The sequence below is a fragment of the Misgurnus anguillicaudatus genome, chromosome 22, assembly GCF_027580225.2.
Source record: "Misgurnus anguillicaudatus chromosome 22, ASM2758022v2, whole genome shotgun sequence".
NCBI classification, from domain to species: domain Eukaryota; kingdom Metazoa; phylum Chordata; class Actinopteri; order Cypriniformes; family Cobitidae; genus Misgurnus; species Misgurnus anguillicaudatus.
In genome coordinates, this window is record NC_073358.2 from 52,327,922 (window position 1) to 52,347,367 (window position 19,446).

The window sequence follows — 19,446 nt, forward strand, 5'->3', positions numbered from 1 at the left end:
CAACAACAAATACAAAGTGGCAATTTTAACATGTTATAATACATTTACAAAACTATCTAAGTGGTATTTTAAGCTAAAACTTCACATACATGCTCTGTGAACTCCAAAGATGTATTTTACATCTTAAAGTCTTGTGAAATGTTCCTTTTAAACTAAAATTTTAGACCTCAAAGACCTACTGATTATATTCAGGATGAGTATTGGTATCCACTAGATGGTGTGTTGCGTATACTCTATATCTGTCTGTGTTATATTTATCAGGTGCATGATCTATTTTAGTCCTGTTTGGAAAACCATTGCAGGTTGATATTAATTTTTGGGCTATACATAAAGTAAATAACTTTAATTAATTTTATACAAATTGTCCCACAGAAAATACTGACTATACAACTCAAGACACATGAAGATCCTTCATACCCTTATCTCACTTTTGGTTCTCAATTACATTTTATTATACTGCCAAAATCCTATTGATCTCATTTGCTTTTTAACTGAAGATAAATAAATGGTTTGGAATTACATGGGACAATAAATTAAAGGGATAGTTCACTCCAAAATTAAAATTCCGTCATCATTTTCTCCTCATGTTGTTCTAAACCTGTATGAATATTTTTTTTCCCGTTGAACACAAAGATATTTGGATAAATGATGGTAAGCACACAGCTGATTGTAACCACCCTACTGAAAGATCCAGCTAAGACCAGAATAAGCTGGTTTTAGCTCGTCTCCCAGCTTGGTTTTAGCTGGTATTGCTAGTGTAGCAAGCTGGTCTAGCTGTGTTTTGGTCACTTTTTAAGCTGGACATGCTGAAAGACCAGCCGACCGACCAGCTTGACCAGCTTTTGCCAGGCTGGGGGGACCAGCTTAGACCAGCTACTGCCACCTTAAACCAGCTAAAACTAGCTTATGCTGGTGGTTTTTGCTGGATTTTTCAGTAGGGCATTGACTTTCATAGGTAAAACACACACAGTGGAATTCAATGGGTAGCATCAATTGTGTGCTGTGACATTATTTATAAAATATCTTCTTCATCATTTATCACAATACTTCCATAATATTTGTTTTTCCTACTATGGAATTCAGTGGGTACAATCAGCTGTGTGCTTACCATCATTTATCAAAATATCTTCTTTTGTGTTGATCAGAAAGAAGATATTTATACAGATTTAGTCATGAGGATGAAAAAATGACAGATTTGTCATTATTGGGTGAACTTTCCCTTTAAGAGAATCATGCTTGCTTCACATCCTTATTGTGGGTTAAACTAAAGTGGGTGTCTACTTGTCTGTCTGTCTGTGTGCGAGCGACCCAAATCTCACCCGTTTCCTCCTCCGTTAATGTTTATTTGCGGTCTCCTCGGAGATTGGATCCGTGTGTGTTGATCTGTTCCCGGGTGTCAGCAGCAGTACACGATCTGGGCGGGTTTGACACGGTTAGTTCCCGCCCTGAACTCCTTCACTCACTCACAGGTTGATATTGTGAGACATCATAGCGCTCGCGGTCGCTCTGATACAGTGTAACCAGTCGGTGGTGTTTGGCGGGTCATTGTGATACATTGTATCCGCTGATGATGGAGCGCTGGAGGGGGAGAGTCGCGTTGGTTACCGGAGCTTCTGTCGGGATCGGAGCGGCTGTCGCTCGGGCTTTGGTCCAGCACGGTATGAAGGTGGTCGGATGCGCCAGAAGCGTGGACAAAATCGAGGTAAGCGATGATGTGTGTTTGATTTGTGAGATTTCAGGCCTGGATGATGGTGCTAGTTTGTTAGCAGGTGCATGAACATCGATTATAGTCTTGGATGATTTACATAAACAATAAAACAATGGGTGTTTGAGTAACGTCCTGCTTTTAACTAAGTCACATTGATTATACCAGTGCTATAACTGGTTAATTAATAATCATACAATCATAATCGAGTAAAGGTGATTGGTGGCTTCTAAAGTATTGATGAGTCTAGCCCCGCCCACTTTACACGAGCACAGAAACCCATTCATTTATAATAAAACTCCCATATGTCTTGAATTTATATATATGTCTGTAAGTGTCAAACGTCTGCTGGTTAGTAAATAAATAAATGCTGCCATTTTAAATGTCACTCTTATTATTAGTGTGATGTATTAAATATAATGCAGACTATTATTATTTATTAATTAATTATCATATGCTTGAGGCACTATCATTACACAGATTTTTATAATAAAATGACAGCTGATGTGACACTTTTGACAGAGCAAGAAAGCATCATGAAAGTAGTTTATTGTGTATGTACCTGCTCTCATAAAGAAAGAATTGAACCATTTTTAAAGTTCAGTAGTTGTTCTGTTTACCACAATCAAAAATACTGAAGCAAAGATATTTGTTACAGTAACATGTTTACAATGACCGATATGACAGGCTCGTCAGGATCCTAGACTTTAAGCATGCAAGTATTTATCGGGCGTTGCTGCAGGGAGTGGGTGGGAAGCAGCTCATAAATATTATCTTTGGCTTCGTCCATTTGTGCTTTTCAGTAAAGAGAAAGGTCACGCAGTGACATACAGTTTTTTTTACTGGCACTACGCAACATGTGATACGAATACGCAGGTCAGAGTTCACCAGACTTGAACGTTGCCATGCGGCGACCTGTGAAATATCGGTGCACAAGCTTTCGTTTCCCGTCTGACTTATTCACATGCGTATGATTGGAAGTCAATGGGATGAAAAGTCTAATGCATGGGTCTCCATGGAGGGCACCTGTCCTGCATATTTTAGTTCCAGCACACCTATCTTTAACTTGTAGGTAGCCCTGAACAACTTGATTAGCAGGTTCAGGTGTGTTTGATTGGGGTTGGAACTGAATTCTGCGGGATAGGTGCCCTCCAGGAACAGGTTGGTGACCACTGGTCTAGTGTGACCGCCAGCCCTTTATACACATCAGAGCCGCAGTGTTTACACCTGCAGATAGTTAACATTTTATTGAATTTTCATATAAGATGGGATAGGACTGATGAAAGATTTTTAATTGAACTTGTGCATATATGTCAATCAGTCAATCACAACTTGTCAATGTTTGACAGGTTGTTCAGCCCTGCCTCAGACACACGTGTAGACAGACTTTAAAAGTTTCTGATAGGTTGTAAAACCAGAAATGACCCGGCCCAGAGTTTGCTTTACAACCACTGTTCTCATTACCACGAGAGATTATGAATAGAAATGAGTTCACTTAAATGTCAAATGAATGAAGAAATACGTGCTCGACTTTAGTCATGTTGTTGTTTCGGTTTAGAGCAAAGAGACGTTTAGAAACGTACAGTATCTACAATTTAAGATCAGATAAAATCATGGTCAGGAATAAACTTTTCACTGAAAGTTTTTAATCTTATATGTTGCAAATATTTGCTTACTGCTAAATCACTGATGTGTTATTAAGATCTTTTGCTCACTAAATGTCTGTCACAATCCATGTGTTTGTTTGTGACACACATACAGTACATTGAGTCATAGTGTTATGATGAACAAAGGTTGAAGGTTGAGACATAGTGAGACGCTGAGATTTATTGCAGAACCTGCAGAAGAGCTTTGATTGTCCGATCAGGAAATGTTTTATGTCAAGAATGTATTTTCATTCGGTCCTGTGTTATTTTCATAATCTGTCATCATAATCTGAGGTGGCTTTTATTTGTAATAAACATAAAGAAGCCGTGATGTTACAGTATCTGAATCCACATTTTCTTTCCTCTTTGAAATAAGGGACAAGGCGAGCTTTGTTTCTGTCTGACCACAAGACATCAATGTATTTTTGTCAAAGGCTTCATTCTGAAGACTGTGTGTTGTGACCACAGCTGTTAAGTTGTGTTATTTAAGAATGTAAACGGTAATAAAAAAAAAAACAGAAACAAACACAGAATCACAAATGAAATGAACCAGTGCTGTAGAAAAATGTTTAGAAATGTTTCTGAAGCAGTATTGGACATCTTTCTCTCTCTCTCTATGCTCCTCATTTCAAACAAACAGACCTCAGAGAGAATGAAAATATGGTAAAACTGCCTCACAATGGACTGAAGGCCAGTAGTAATGACTGGGGGTTAAATTGGGGTTACTTCGCCTCAGTATGTACTCCAACACTTCCTGCAGAAAAAAGAAAAGGAGTCACAAATAGGCATGGGCCGGTATGAGACCTTAAGCAAAAATACCACGGTTTCACGGTGCCATTGCAACACAAAAATGTGTTATTTTCAAAAGTTTGCATATACAAACAACAACTTTCCAACTGGACACAATACATTTTACTTTTAAGCAACATACAATATGTATGCCAGGCAAAAATACGGCCTTAATAATTTATAATATTCTTTCAAAAAATTATAAAAATTATACAATTAAAATGTATTAATATATTAATAATATTAAATGTAAACATCAAATCAATTAAATGACTTAATTATTTCACTTAACTTTGTGTAAACACAGCTTATACCTTAAAAACGATATCACATGAAATTTTGTGGTTTTGAAACCTTGACTCTTTAAAACCTCGGTATAGACGGTTTCATCGGACGTACGTGATACACGTCTGGATCCGAACCTTACTTCCGATTTTGTTTTTTTAATGGTCTGACTAGTTGCTAAACTAATCTCTTGAACAAATACCTCGTCCAAAATAACAAATGTTTTGGTTTCCTAGGTAATCTATGTGTTGTTTTTTTGCTTATTATGTAAATAAACAACGTTTAAAGAACTTTGTTGTTATTTATTCTTAGCGGAGTTTACCAGAAGCTACGTGCAGCCGCTTGTTTATGTTGTTACTGCTGAAACCGTCTATACCTTGAAACCGGTAACCGGCCCATTCCTAGTCACAAACATTGCATTTCTGTTTATTTGAGTCATTGATTTATTTTGGGACATAAATCTGTCCACTGGTCCTTATTATTTTGATATGCTATAGTCATATATGCCCAAGCAGAAATAGATGTCCCTCTCGCACTGACTCTTTGTCCTTGCGTAGTTCAGCGAGGTCACAGATGCCTAGCAGGATATGTAATACATCTCTCATAGTAAACACTTTACAGTAGACATCAACGTGCAGATAAAGTCTGATGATCTCAGTACAACTTCAGATGAGTGAGGGTCAGGCAATGGAAAGTGAGACACGGCAGAAGATGATGGATAAAAATCCAAGCGTTGTACGGAAAAAGGGATAACTGTGGGTCATTTGATCTCTGAGGGATCTCTTGTCCTTCAAGCTCAGCTGATTTCTAGGAAACAAGTGGTGCATGCAGGTGATCTGCTGGTGCCATGAGCTTTACATCAATCACACAGAAGATTCTGCTGACCTGTTTGAATATTTAGCAGCATGAAATCATAAATAACAAACCTGTAAACAGGCAAAACTCTAAATATGGATTTGTAAAGTGCTTTGGTGAAGTCTCATTTGGTTTCAATAGAAGTTAAACAATAAATTAGATATTTAAATTGATCACCCCTGGCTGGCTAGTGTTTACACAACATTTTACAGTTGCTACAGTAGCTCTCCAAACAATCAACTTCTTATTCACTCTTATTCGCTGGACTATATTTACATATTACATCCATAAATACTATTTATGCAAACTACGCACATTTTCCTTTTCTTCAAAAGTAAGATATTTAGCATACAAACAACACATATTTAAATACATAGCTGATATTGTTACAGTGCCGCTGGTGTGTTGTGTAAATCTCATCTGTTTAAACCGTGAACTGATCTGTCCTGTTGTCAGTGACATTAATGGATCATGTTTGTGTACATTTTTACAATTGAATCAAGTGTTGCCAAACCGGTTGTGGGTACATTTAAATCATCTCAGATTAACAGAGTAAATATCCAATGACATTGTTTATTCATTTAAGAGTGAATATCATGTGACTGACTCTTTCATCTTCCTTTAAAGTCATAATTTTCCCCATAAACAACCTGTATGTAAAACAAAGAATCATCCCAGCTCTTGTATGTCGTTCATATTCATCAAGGCTAAAAAATAAACATAATAACAGCACATTTACATTTATGCATTTGGCAGACACTTGAATGGCATGAAATGATTATAAAGTGATAATTACGGCAGCTATAGTGAAGGAAGTGTAAGCGGTCCTACACGCACCCGTCTCAAGCAGTACACAAACTGGTGATGGGTCCAGTATGGGAGGTGGGCGCTTTAACAAGGAAGCTAAAGGCCTTGACTCCTAGCATGTGTCGCTAGATCATCTATTGGGGTTGGGGACTGAAGTTTAGTTTATTGCACAGCTCTTACTCACTAGCTGGCCTCAGTTACACGTATCTCCCTAAACCTCACTCCCATCCGGGTCACGGCACCACCGTAACTGGTCCTCCTTGAAATGATGATTATAAAACAATAGAAGCAGCTAATCCTGGTTGTAAGCTTAAATTTGAAACAAACTGTAAATGTATTTTTGAAATCTGATTGGTTGATTGAAATGTTGTCCACATAATGTTGCCCAAGGACATCAACCATTTGGCAAAATCATTAGAGGCAACCACCTGTCGGACTAATGTATTATGTTTATAGTGCTTTATGTCTTATACAGTGGTGTACATTTGTGGAGGGTCACTGTGGGTTTGTTCTTTTAAAAAGAGCATTTTTATGTGAACTGTCCCTTTAATTATTTTGAGTTAATAAACCATTGAGTTCTGTGCAATGGGGGCAGGGCTTCATTGAACTGTAAGCTCCGCCCAGCTGTCAGATCCTACGCCAAGTTTCACAACTCTAGTAAGAGGCACTTAATCAGATCTGAAATAGCCTGGTGACATGGTCTCTCTCTCTCTCACACACACACACACACACACACACACACACACACACACAAACACACACACACACACACACACACGCACACACACACACACTTGTCTTCCGGCAGCCAGGGATCAGATTCAGGGGTGCTGGGTCTATTCTGTCTAATGAATTCTGTCGTCTTGGCAGGCGGCTTATTGTATTTATTTAAGTCAGTCACCGCGGTGCCTTCATACAGAGCGGACCGGACTCCTCTCTTTCATTCAGTGTTTTCATCTCTTGTCTTTTCTCACACTGGGCAGTTTGCCAGTCGCAGTGTGTATAAGAGACGTTTTTTTCCCACTGTGCTTTGAAATGGGTCATTCGGAAAGGTTGACTCTATGTGCTCTCTCTCTCTCTTGCTCTCTCTCTCTCTCTCTCTTTTTCTATGTCTGTCTCCCTCTTTTTGCCTCTGTTTTAATCCCTAAAAACTAACTTTTTGGCGTGCATCCCTTTGCTCACCCCCAAAAAAGAAAATTCATGACATAAACATTCTTAAACTTGAATTTGGATGAAAGAAAACATGAAATTATACAATTTAGTGTGTATTTTTAAGGTTTAATTACACATGATTTATGATAAATGAATGTGTTTTAAAAATGTTAAAAATTGTGAAGCACCTTTATTTTTTTAAAGTGCAATTCGATCGATCAAAGTTTTATGCGTCGATGATGGTTGGGGTATCAGAAGGGTGCACTAGAGTTTATCCTCTGTGTGATGCTGTGAGCAATACAAATATAGTTTAGAGAAAATATTTATGACAAGTAAACTATTCTCAGTTCACCTGCCATTGTGGCTGATTCATTTAGGACCCTCAGGAGAAACACAGCTTTTATAATATTCTTGTAAAATGAGAAATATATCCGCACAGAGCTATGAAAATAAACCTGAAGGGCCTCTGAGGATCTGCCTGTGTCTACTGAAGTCCCCTGATGTCTCTACACAAACCAATAACATCACAATCACACAGATGGAGATGTGCTCGCTCAGGTTCATTGAGTGCACTCAAGCCAGGGAGGGGAGAGAGAGAGAGAGAGAGAGAGAGAGAGAGAGAGAGAGAGAGAGAGAGAGAGAGAGAGAGAGAGAGAGCGCTGCAATGGACCAAATGCGATTATTTTTCATTATGACCCTTAAAGCTTTAGGTTTCTGTCTAATTGAAGAGTTTGATTCTCATACTAGTCAGATTGTCTGGGTGTATTGTGTAATATATGTAAGAAATAGATTGAATGTGATGTCATCTGTGATTATGCAGAGATGTTTTGCGGCTATTATGAAACCCCTTCGTGAGGTGGGATGGTTTCATCTGTTGGTGGTCATTTTGTGTGTTGCTGACCGTCTGTTACTGTCGCTGATGTATTGGCTCAGATCTGTGTTTGTTTCTGATACAGATTCAGAGAGCTGCATGTGAAAATTAATTATTATTAACCTAATTTTTAACCTGGTTAATTGAGTTTACTGTGCTGTGGTGTGATCAAAATAAACATTAAACACTTCTGCTGCATTCTGGATTATAAGCAAGTTTCTCCATTTAGAAACGTAGCCGCAGCTCTTTTACTTTAAAGGGCACCTATTATCCAAAATCCACTTTTCCAAGGTGTTTGGACATAATTGGCACTTTTCCATTGTTTAGTACCCCACGGTTTTGGTCAGCTTACTTTTGGGGGCTTTTCCACTGAGTGCAGTACGTAGTACCCGATAATTTTTTTTGGTACCAACTCGGTTGGAGTTCCAAGTGACCCGAGCTGATACCAAAACGTGATGCGAAAACACTGCAGATCACTGATTGGTCTGAGAGAATCGTCACTATCAGCGTCATCGCTGTAATGTAAAAGATTAGCTTTACCTTCATGCTAGCTTGCGCTGTCTCGAGTAAACATGTTGTCATCTGTGCTCTGCTGTAGTTCCCAAACTCCCTTTAAGTGATGAAAACATCCACAGGTTGAGAATCACGAACACCAAACCAGTTTTTTTCCAGACTTGCAGTTTGTGGCTGCAAATTCACGATGAGCACGTCAGCATTATAAGCTTAAATGCAACTTAAATGAGGCTCAGCGGATGTGCAAACATTTATTTGTGGCAGTCATTTTTGATTTTGTGGCAGACTGAGAAATAAATAAATGAATGGGAATGTACAACAACACTGTCACATCATGTCACAGCAGTAGGCAGCGCAAATATAATGACACACCTATAATCCCTCCCACTCCGAAGTGTTATTAAACCTGATGGAGAAGCTAACCACGCCAAAGTGAGGTGAGCTGACCCGACCTGACCCGAACCAAACCGTGGGGTACTATGCAATGGAAAAGCGGCAAATGTGTGTTGGCAGTGTGTGAACACAACCACCCTACCATGTAAAAAGTCCACCCGATCCTTGTTTTTTAATCTCCATTAAATCAAAGCAGTCTTATTAGAGGTTTTGATTCTCTTATCAATGTGAGGTCACACTGCTAAAGCCCCGCCCACTTCCAGACCTGCATTAACATAGTTTCCACTCTCAGTGAGTTGTACTCTGTCCACTAGATACTATTGTCTCAGACTGTATTAATCTCATCTATTTGAACTGAAAGCGTTCACTGTCTGTATGTAAGGAAGTGAGGAGCTGTAGGTCATTTGCATTTAAAGGTACATACATTAAAACAGCGTGTTTTTGCTCCCACCCAAATGGGGAATTTTGGACATGCTATAATAAATGATCTGTGGGGTATTTTGGACTGAAATTTTACAGACACATTCTAGACACACCTGAGACTTATATTACATTTTGTTAAAATTCCCCTTAATTCAATTCAATTGTGGCAGATTTTGTAAAAACCATTGTTTCATATGTGAGTGCTTTCAAAAGATAGAACTAGAGAGAATTTGTTTTAAAATTTAGATTTTCTCAATTCTCACATTATGTTTACAAATTAGTGTGTTGTTTTAAAGCACAGTACTTGTGCTACAGAAGCAGCATTTTGTGAAATGTCAAACATAAACATTTCTTAAATGTGCTAAATGACATGTGATGTGTTTCTCTGCTTTTGGCCTTTTGGCAAGAAATCGAGTTGAGCTGAATGTCTGCCTCACAGCTGTGAGCTTCTTGTGGTGGTGGATTGGCTTTTATACATCACACAATATTATTTATCACAGACTCGTACCAGAGATGGCGGTTAAGTGTGTCCAGTCCAGCTCCAGTCAGGTCCAGAGTTGCGCAACTTTGTGTCATACTGTAGTCCATTAACATACATTTGCTGAATAGAGCAATGAAAAACAACGTAACGTTTTTATGTGAAGCGACTGCTGCATCTTCTTCCTGAAGCACTGTTTGGAATTCGTCCTGAGCACGCGTTTAAGTGCCCTTAGTAGTGCACATACAGAGAGAATTGTTTTAAAAGTTAAGCCAATATAAAATATTTCTTATCTTGACAGGGCACATACACACAAAATGATCTCACAGTATTGTTTTTCTAATAAAAACATTTGTTTATGTCTTAAGAAACCAGTCAGAAACCAGTCTGGGCTTATTTGTTCTTAAAGAGACAGTAACCTCAATTAACCTACTTAAGTCTGTGTCATTTATGTTAATCAAACAACCCAAGACAAACAGAAAATCACTTCTATTGCTCTAATAATAACAATAATAATATTTAATTTGTAGATTAAAGACAGTGTTATTATCCATTTAATTTAATTTCTGTACCTAATGCTAATTTTAGACCTTACTTAATGTGCAACTTTGTTCTTTTTTATAAATGTTTGTAATTGTTTTATTTGTTATTAGAGTTTGATTTGTTACAACGAGACTTCAGACTTGACTCGGACTCGAGCTCAGAGACTTGTGAGCATCTCTGACTCGTACAGACACAGATTGATAACAAATTGAACCAAACACATGTCATCTCTCACCTTGTCTTTCTGTTTCTGTTGTTAAAGACCGTTTAGTCTTATTTTAAACATCACCTCATTCAACCTTAAATACACACGCACACGCTTATAAACACACCCAATGTTATCTGTCTTTATTAGTCATCTGTGTTTGTCTTCTGTGCTTTGACTCTTTATAATCTTTAACAGAACCACTATTTTGCATTTCTTCTCATTTAATAGAGTGTAAATATATAATGTAGTATTTTATGGTGATGTTTATTTATATATAGTACTTGTTGTGCCCCAGCTTCTCACTTTATTATTAAATGTAGCCGACTGTAGTATTTGTAGTAAAGTGAAGCAGATGTCAGAGGTGGTTTTATGTTATCTGCCGTCACAGGTTACTTTTACTCATTTACTCACTTCATTTCATTCATTCACTGACCATCTGTGTCTCATTCACTACACTTTAGTTATTGTAACAATAATCACATGAATTACATTAACAGGTCTCAGGTCAGTGATAGTGGCTATCCAGTGCTAAAGAGAGACGTTTAGATGCTCAATGTGTCAGTAGGGCTTCAACCATTTTTAATAAGTCAGATTAACAATTCAACAACCTTTGGACAGCTGAAATCTCTTACAGGCACAGGTGTGTGTGTGTGTGTGTGTGTGTGTGTGTGTGTGTGTGTGTGTGTGTGTGTGTGTGTGTGTGTGTGTGTGTGTGTGTGTGTGTGTGTGTGTGTGTGTGTGTGTGTGTGTGTGTGTGTGTGTGTGTGTGTGTGTGTGTGTGTGTGTGTGTGTCATGATAAAGTGATTTCCGTTATTGATACCAGTACTAGTGAAATGGTGTAATAAACATGTTAATAATATAAAGGTGCAATGGGTAACTTTTAGAGAGGATCATGCATCATAATATACATAACTATTACTATAGTATCAGTGGTGTATAAAGACCTTAATAAATGCACTGTATTGTTTTTATTACCTTAGTATGAGCCGTTTTTATGTACATAGACAGCTCGTCCTCATTACATGGAAGTAGCCATAAATGGACAAACTTCTCTATTGTCTCAGATGACGACATTTTGTCCTGTGGTGGCTGCTGTAGCTTCTCTATGCACCTCATAAAGGAGGGGTAAGCTATGAGCTGTTGGTTGCAATTCACAATTTCACAGCTAGATGGAGCTAAATCTACAAAGTGGCCTTTAATATACATTTCAAATAAATGAAATAAACTTTTATAGATTCTAGACTTTAGGAAGATGGAAAGTATTTTATTTCATTTTGTTACTATTTTATCTCTTGTAAATCTATAAATATCTATTATCTGCCTTTTGATGTGCTTTATTAGTTGTTCCTCATGTGAGTCTGGGCTGTTTTTGGTACCTTGTTGTTCTCATGTTTTACTGCGTGGCTGTGAAATGAATGAAGATGGGAATATACAACGACAGCTTAAATAACTCTGTGCTACAGGTGCAATGAGAAACTCATGAAGTAGAGAAGTGTGTGTATTTTTGGCTCTCAATTCCCTGAACAGATCTCACTTACACAAGACTTTCTCCGGCTGAACCCAACTTCAGTTCACACTCAGACAGCAATGAGAAAAGAACATTGAAAAGAATAATCATTTATTATCTCTCTCGCTCTCTCTGTCTATCTCTCTCTATTTTAATCTTAGTAATTACTCATGCTGTGATTTGATCCTGGGCAGACGTTAAGTGAGGTTTAAGAAGCACGTGCACGTTTTCCCTTCTGTTTATAAATTTCACTTTACTTGCAGATTGATTATAAATTACAAATTTACAAAATCTCATTTTGTCAGCCTGGTTTTCTTCTCTTGCATCCCTGTGTCTGGATCTGCAGCAGAGCTTAATGTGAAGTGTAAATGAGTGGAACGGGGCGCTTTATCACTCCTGTCAGGACACCAATGACATCAGTGCCAATGCTGTGAATCTGTTTATAGAGGTGTGTGTGCGCCAGTGTGTGTGTGTGTGTGTGTGTGTGTGTGTGTGTGTGTGTGTGTGTGTGCGTTCGTGCGTGCGTGCGTGCGTGCGTGCGTGCGCGCGTATGTGTGCTCGCGCAAGTGTGTGCGGGGGTGTGTGTGTGTCCCATCATCCATCAATGTCCGGTGTTCTGCACCCTTATTGATTTCAGTAACATGGAGGATTGAATGTGTTAAAAACAGAAATCAGGTAAAGTGTTATTCTGGGATGGTGTAACAGGTTAAACAGCTCTTAGCTGTACAGTGAAACTTTATAAGCAGAAACACACGTGAGCCAAAATCAATTCAGTTGGTATGAGTACATCAGGTTCCCGGTAACACACATACCGATGAAAGTCTATACCTTAAATGCAAAAGTCACTTTGAATAAAAGCGTACATGTTACTGTATGAGAACTAGGCATGGGCCGGTATGATAACCTTAAAGGGGACATTTCACAAGACTTTTTTAAGATGTAAAATAAATCTTTGGTGTCCCCTGAGTGCATATGTGAAGTTTTAGCTCAAAATACCCCACAGATAATTTATTATAACATGTTAAAAATGCCACTTTGTAGGTGTGAGCAAAAATTGGCTATTTTTGGGTGTGTCCTTTAAAATGCAAATGAGCTGATCTCTGCACTAAATGGGAGTGCCGTGGTTGGATAATGCAGATTAAGGGGCGGCATTATCCCCTTCTGACATCACAAGGGGAGCCAAATTTCAATTACCTGTTTTTTTACATGCTTGGAGAAAATTATTTACCAAAACTAAGTTATTGGTTAGTACTGTTTCACATTTTCTTGGTTGATAGAATCACTGGAGACCCAGTTATAGCACTTAAGCATGGAAAAAGTCCGATTTTCATGATATGTCCCCTTTTAGCAAAAATACCATGTTTTCACAGTGTTGCTGTATTGCCATTGCAACACTAAAATGGGTTTTTATGTCTGCATATACAAACAACTTTTCAACTGGACACAATGCATTTTATTTTAAGCAACACTGTAAAAAGTTTGCTGTAATTATGCAGCTGATTGCCAGTAACTTAGTGTAAAAGATAAAGACTGAAAATGTTTCATATTCATCTAACTTTGAACAAACTGTTGCCAGTAAATAACATAAATGTAAAATCTACAGTAAGCTACTGGCAGCTAGTTGCCAGTAATAACCAGCAATACTGTAATTTCTACAGAAATTTTTTACAGTGAACATAAAGCATGTATGACACATAAAAATACATTTAAATGATAATATTCTTAAAAAAAATGTGTAATGTATATTAAATGTGAACATTAAATCAATGACATGACTTAATTAATTTTGTGTAAACATGGCTCATATCTTGGAATTGGTAATTCATATATTCATGAATATATTTCAAAATATAAAAAAATATATTTAGAAATATATTTAGAAATATTTTTAAATAGAACATTTAACATTTAAAAATAGACATTTTTGCCATTTTTTGTATATTAACAATTAAAATATTTAAAGCACGATGCAATGGAAGAAAAACCTTGTATGTTACAAACCTGTAAATATAATAGGTTTAAAAATTAAAACTGTAAAAATATACTTATAATTTTATATTTAATACATACTTATACATTTTATACTTGTACTTTATACATTTTATACAAACTTTTATATTTTAGTCAGGAAAATATATATTTTGGCGGTATGGGTTGTAAAATTAAAAATTTATTTCATGCCCCTGAAATACATTTAGAAATATATGTTAATGTATGAAGTTTAAAACTAAATATATTTTCAAAGTCAAAAATATATTTAATTAAGCTTCAGTTTCTACAAAATCTATTTGTCAGACGGTTTCAGCAGTAACAACATAAACAAGCGGCTGTCGTGGTCCGCACGTAAATTCCGGTAAACTCCGCTAAGAATAAATAACAACAAAGTTCTTTAAACGTAGTTTATTTATATAACAAGCAAAAAAACAACACATAGATTACCTAGAAAAAAAAACATTTGTTATTTTCGACGAGGCATTTGTTCAAGAGATCAGTTTAGCAACTAGTCAGACTATTAAAAAAAACGAAACCGGAAGTAAAGTTTGGATCCAGACGTGTATCGCGTCAGCGCATGTGCGTCCGATGAAACCGTCTAGAATGTATTTTATGCTATATGGTTCATGAGGACAGATGAGAGTTTAACATGATCACAAACCCTGATCTTGCGGTCTGTGTGTGTTTAGGTTTTTCTCATGATATCAGTTTGCTGATGTAGAGTTGTACTCTCAGAAACAGAGCGACACTTCTCAGAATCAGAAGTCTGATCTCAGCAAATACTTCAAACAGAATTATGACTCCGTCAGCTCGACTGCAGTCTGATCTGTGCTTAGGGATTGTGAAGCTTAATAAACACAAACACACACACACAGAGAGGTTTGCTATGGTCAGCATCACTATTGTTATTATTGCTCTTGTGGTGGGTTGGATTTTTAAACAAAATGCATATCTAACATTATTTCACACACTTCAAATCTAAGCATCTGACTTCACTCCTGCCATAAGACACAGAGAGAGATACAGCAGTCATGAATGATTGCTGGAAAATACTTTGACAACATGATTATAATACAAGTTGAAAGAAGTTCAAATTCAAGATTTTCAGACAGGTAATCTCCTCATTGACAGGCGTGTGTTGTTGCTGTATTGTTTTGATGAAGGGTTTTTGTTATAAAGGTCTGTATGATTGATCTGCTCTTTATGTTTTTTCTCTGTACAGAAGTTGGCAGCGGAGTGTCAGAGCGCAGGATACAGCGGCATGTTGATCCCGTATAAATGTGATCTGTGTAATGAAGATGAGATTTTGTCCATGTTCTCGGCTATAAAGACTCTTCATCAGGGTGTGGATGTGTGCATTAATAATGCAGGTTTGGCCCACAATGAACCTCTTCTCAGTGGACACACAGAAAGCTGGAGGAATATGATCGATGTGAGTACTCATCAGCAGGTCTGGGACAAAAACTTGTTGCCTGTTTTTCTTAATTTTATCATGTCTCGAAAAGATTCAGAAACATCACTACATGTATTGCAGAAGAGGTTTCAGTATTTGTGTTTCTGTGCAGGTAAACATTCTAGCTTTGGCCATCTGTACACGTGAAGCTTACCAGTCCATGAAGGAGAGAGGTGTAGATGACGGACACATCATCAACATTAACAGGTATCTCTGTCACTTTATTATCCAGTATGTTTACTTTAGATCTGAATGTGATGGTGGTCTTTTCTCTGTAGTATGGGCGGTCACAGGGTGATTCCCAGCGCTGATGCACATTTTTACTCTGCTACTAAATTCGCCGTGACCGCGCTGACAGAAGGTTTGAGACAGGAGTTGCAAGAGGCCAAAACACACATTCGAGCCTCAGTGAGTCAACGTTACTGCTTTTCATCAGTTATTTCTCTAGAGAAAGATTCATTTAATCAATTCATGTCAATTCATCAATGTTTTTGTGTAGTGTATATCACCAGGTATAGTGGAAACTGAATTTGCCTTCCGACTTCACAACAGTGATCCAGAGCGAGCCGCAGCGGTTTATGAGAGTATAAAGGTGAACAGATTGTGTGTGTGTGTGTGTGTGTGTGTGTGTGTGTGTGTGTGTGTGTGTGTGTGTGTGTGTGTGTGTGTGAGATAGGTGTGTGAGATAGGTGTGTGCGTGCACGCGCGTGTGTGTGCGAGCATGGATGCCTGTGTGAGTGAGAGAGGAGTGTGCGTTCATGTGATTGTGTGTGTGATTATTGTGTATGCATGCAGATGTGTGTGTGAGAGAGGTGTATGCGTGCGTGTGTGTGTGTGTGTGTGTGTGTGTGTGTGTGTGTGTGTGTGTGTGTGTGTGTGTGTGTGTGTGTGTGTGTGTGTGTGAGAGAGAGAGAGGTTTGTGCATGTATGTGAGTGAGTGCGCGTGTGTGCATGCGTGCATGCATGTATGTGTGACTGAGATTTGTGTGCGAGAGGTGTGTGTGTGCATGTGAGTGTGCATGCGTGTATGTGTGCGTTCATGCATGTGTGAGTGAGATGTGTGTGAGAGAGGTGTGTGCGTTTATGTGAGTGTGCGCGTGTGTGTATGCATGCAGGTGTGTGTGAGAGAGAGGTGTGCGCGTGCGTGCATGTGTGTGTGTGTGTGTGAGATCTTCGTGCATGCATGCATATGTGTGTTTGTGTGTGTTTTAGAGAGAGAGATGTGTGTGCGTGCGTGCGTGCGCGTGCGTGTGCGTGCGTGCGTGCGTGTGTGTGTGTGTGCGCATGTGTGTGAGATGTGTGTGAGGTATGTTCTCATGTATTAATTCAGCAGGATTGTTTGTCTTGTACAGTGTCTGAAAGCAGAAGATGTGGCCAGTGCTGTTATATATGTCCTCAGTGCACCTGCTCATGTTCAGGTACCTTCATTTATTCACTCCACCAGTCAAATGCTTTACTTCACAAGTTTTAAGCTATTATTTTTTTTCCTAGAGAGTTAAAAAATATTCAGTAAGAGTTCAGAGCAGTAACTCAAACTAACATTAAAAACATTGATTCAAAACATCACAGACAACAGTACAAGACTATGACCTTCATGTCTGTAAAAGTAGAAACAATGGACTCAAGTCATTGACTTTTACAGTATATTTAAATATATGAGTAGATGGAGGATATTATACATATACAGTACAATACAATTATATGATGTTTTTGGTCAAATATTCAAATATGTGACCCTGGACCACAAAACCAGTCAGAAGTCACACAGGTGTGTTTGTAGCAATAACCAACAAGATTTGATTTTACTTTATGCCAAAAATCATTAGGATGTTAAGTAATGATTGTGTTTCATCAACATATCTTGTACATTTCCTACCATAAATATATAAAAATTGTATTTATAATTATATATAATATGTGTTGTAAAGGATTTCATTTGGACAACTTTAAAGGTGATTTTTTTGCACCCTCAGATTCCAGATTTTTAAATAGTTTTATCTCGACCAAATATCCTAACAAACCATACATCGAGGGAAAGCTTGCAGATGATGTATGAATCTCTATTTCAAAAAATTGACCCTTATGGTTTTGTGGTTTAGAGTCACATACGTCAGTACTTATAGCATAGTCTTGTGTCAAGTTTTTTATTCAGAAACGGTCCAATATTAGGCTATGTATTATTTATTATTTAACTTAAAATCATTTATTATGATGATGTATTAACAAATGCAATTTTATTTAATGAAATTTCATTTATCAAGATTAGGAAGGTGTCTGTAATAAAAAAGTCTGTGCATTGTTTTATTCTGGGCATCAGTTCTCCTTTGCGTTATGAATAATGTAATAAACTCTGTGATCATTGACTGAGACAGAGAAATTCAATCACAGCAGTATTACATCCATCACCTGCTGATCGATGCTTCTCTCTCTGATGTGAAATGGTATTAACTGTGTCAAATGTAATAAACGTGCCACTTTCTCTTTCTCTAGATCGGTGATGTCCAAATGCGGCCTGTAGAGCAGGTGCCATAGACCCAGAAGAATGTAAGAGCAGATTCAACACGAGTGAACACTGCGTCACCTGCTGGTGAAAATGTGTATAACATAGTTTTAAAAGACTGTGATTGCAGGGAATTGGTTTGGGATTCAGATTCGGTTCAAATCTGAGACTGTGGTGACCTGAAGAGACTGTCTGTGCTTTAGGGAGTCTGATGAGGTGAAGCAGAGAGTGAGATCACCAAATGCATTTAAATTTACAGATCTACACAATCTGCTGCTGGTACAAATAAAAGGGGACATTTTTGGCATTTGAAAGAAAAAACACTGGCACGAGAGAGAGAGAGAAGTTAAAGCGAGTGTTACAGCCTGAGATGGTCGTGTGTGAGACTAAGATGCCATAAATTGCACAACTCATTTTTCTTTATTAATAGGTCATACTGCATATATCGCTTTGAGAGTGTGACAATAACAAACAATGCTGCTGATGTTAAAGACTATATGAATTATTTCATGTAGTTTCTCATATAAGTAGCACAAAATGATGGAGCTACTGTATCATGCATTCATCTGAACCTCGTGTGGTTTGTTGAATGTGCTGGAAGAATAACATGCAGATCATTTCATTATATCTGTTTGCTGCTGTCACACTCCTACATGAACCTCATAATGTTGGTTTTTATTTCAAACCCGACTAAAAAGTCAAACACTGACTATTTTTTTCATAGGAGTCTTGAGACGCTGAAGAACTAATACTTGATATAATGTCATCTGTTTTTACAGATTAAACATGATTATTATTATTAATTATGGATATTTTTACACTTTAAGGGCATACTTTGGGTTATATTTAGTACTAATGTACCTGTACTGTCATTTTACAAATGCTGAAATGACAATGTGTTCACATTCAATATTTCGGTAACACTTTACAATAAGGTTCATGAGTTAACATTAGTTAATGTATTACCTAACATGACACACCATGAGCAAAATATTTGTTACAGTATTTATTAATCTTTGTTAATGTTAGTTCATAGAAATAAAGCTGTTCATTGTTTGTTTATGTTAGTTCACAGTGCATTAAGTTAACAAGATTTTAATAAAGTATAAGTAATTGTTGAAATTATGAAACATGAACAAAGATTAATAAATGCTGTTTAAGTGCAATTCATTATTAGTTCATGTTAACTAAACCATAATGTTAACTAATGAACCTTATTGTAAAGTGTTACCAATATTTCAATTTGATGACGCTTGTCAAGAAAATGTCACATTTTACCCCAAAATCAAAAGACATAATTATATTAAACAAAGAATATTAAAACT

The 19,446-nt window shown here is 37.4% G+C and overlaps 1 protein-coding gene across 1 annotated transcript; it reads left to right on the forward strand.

Annotated features, from left to right (window-relative positions):
- Positions 1-1,279: 1,279 nt before the first annotated feature.
- On the forward strand, positions 1,280-19,044 carry dhrs11a (dehydrogenase/reductase 11a). The gene is made up of 7 exons (XM_055198159.2): positions 1,280-1,702; positions 15,391-15,600; positions 15,734-15,828; positions 15,900-16,029; positions 16,121-16,213; positions 16,974-17,039; positions 18,112-19,044. The coding sequence occupies exons 1-7, from the start codon at positions 1,568-1,570 to the stop codon at positions 18,151-18,153; spliced, it is 771 nt and encodes a 256-aa protein (XP_055054134.1). The 5' UTR covers positions 1,280-1,567; the 3' UTR covers positions 18,154-19,044.
- The last annotated feature ends 402 nt before the right edge of the window (positions 19,045-19,446 follow it).

What these genes read in the sequence shown, in the direction of transcription:
- dhrs11a (XM_055198159.2), top strand. Translation starts at nt 1,568, where the DNA reads ATGATGGAGCGCTGGAGGGGGAGAGTCGCGTTGGTTACCGGAGCTTCT. An exon ending in AAACACACATTCGAGCCTCA is followed by an intron (nt 16,030 to 16,120) that starts GTGAGTCAACGT and finishes GTTTTTGTGTAG; the next exon opens with TGTATATCACCAGGTATAGT. An exon ending in CGGTTTATGAGAGTATAAAG is followed by an intron (nt 16,214 to 16,973) that starts GTGAACAGATTG and finishes TGTCTTGTACAG; the next exon opens with TGTCTGAAAGCAGAAGATGT.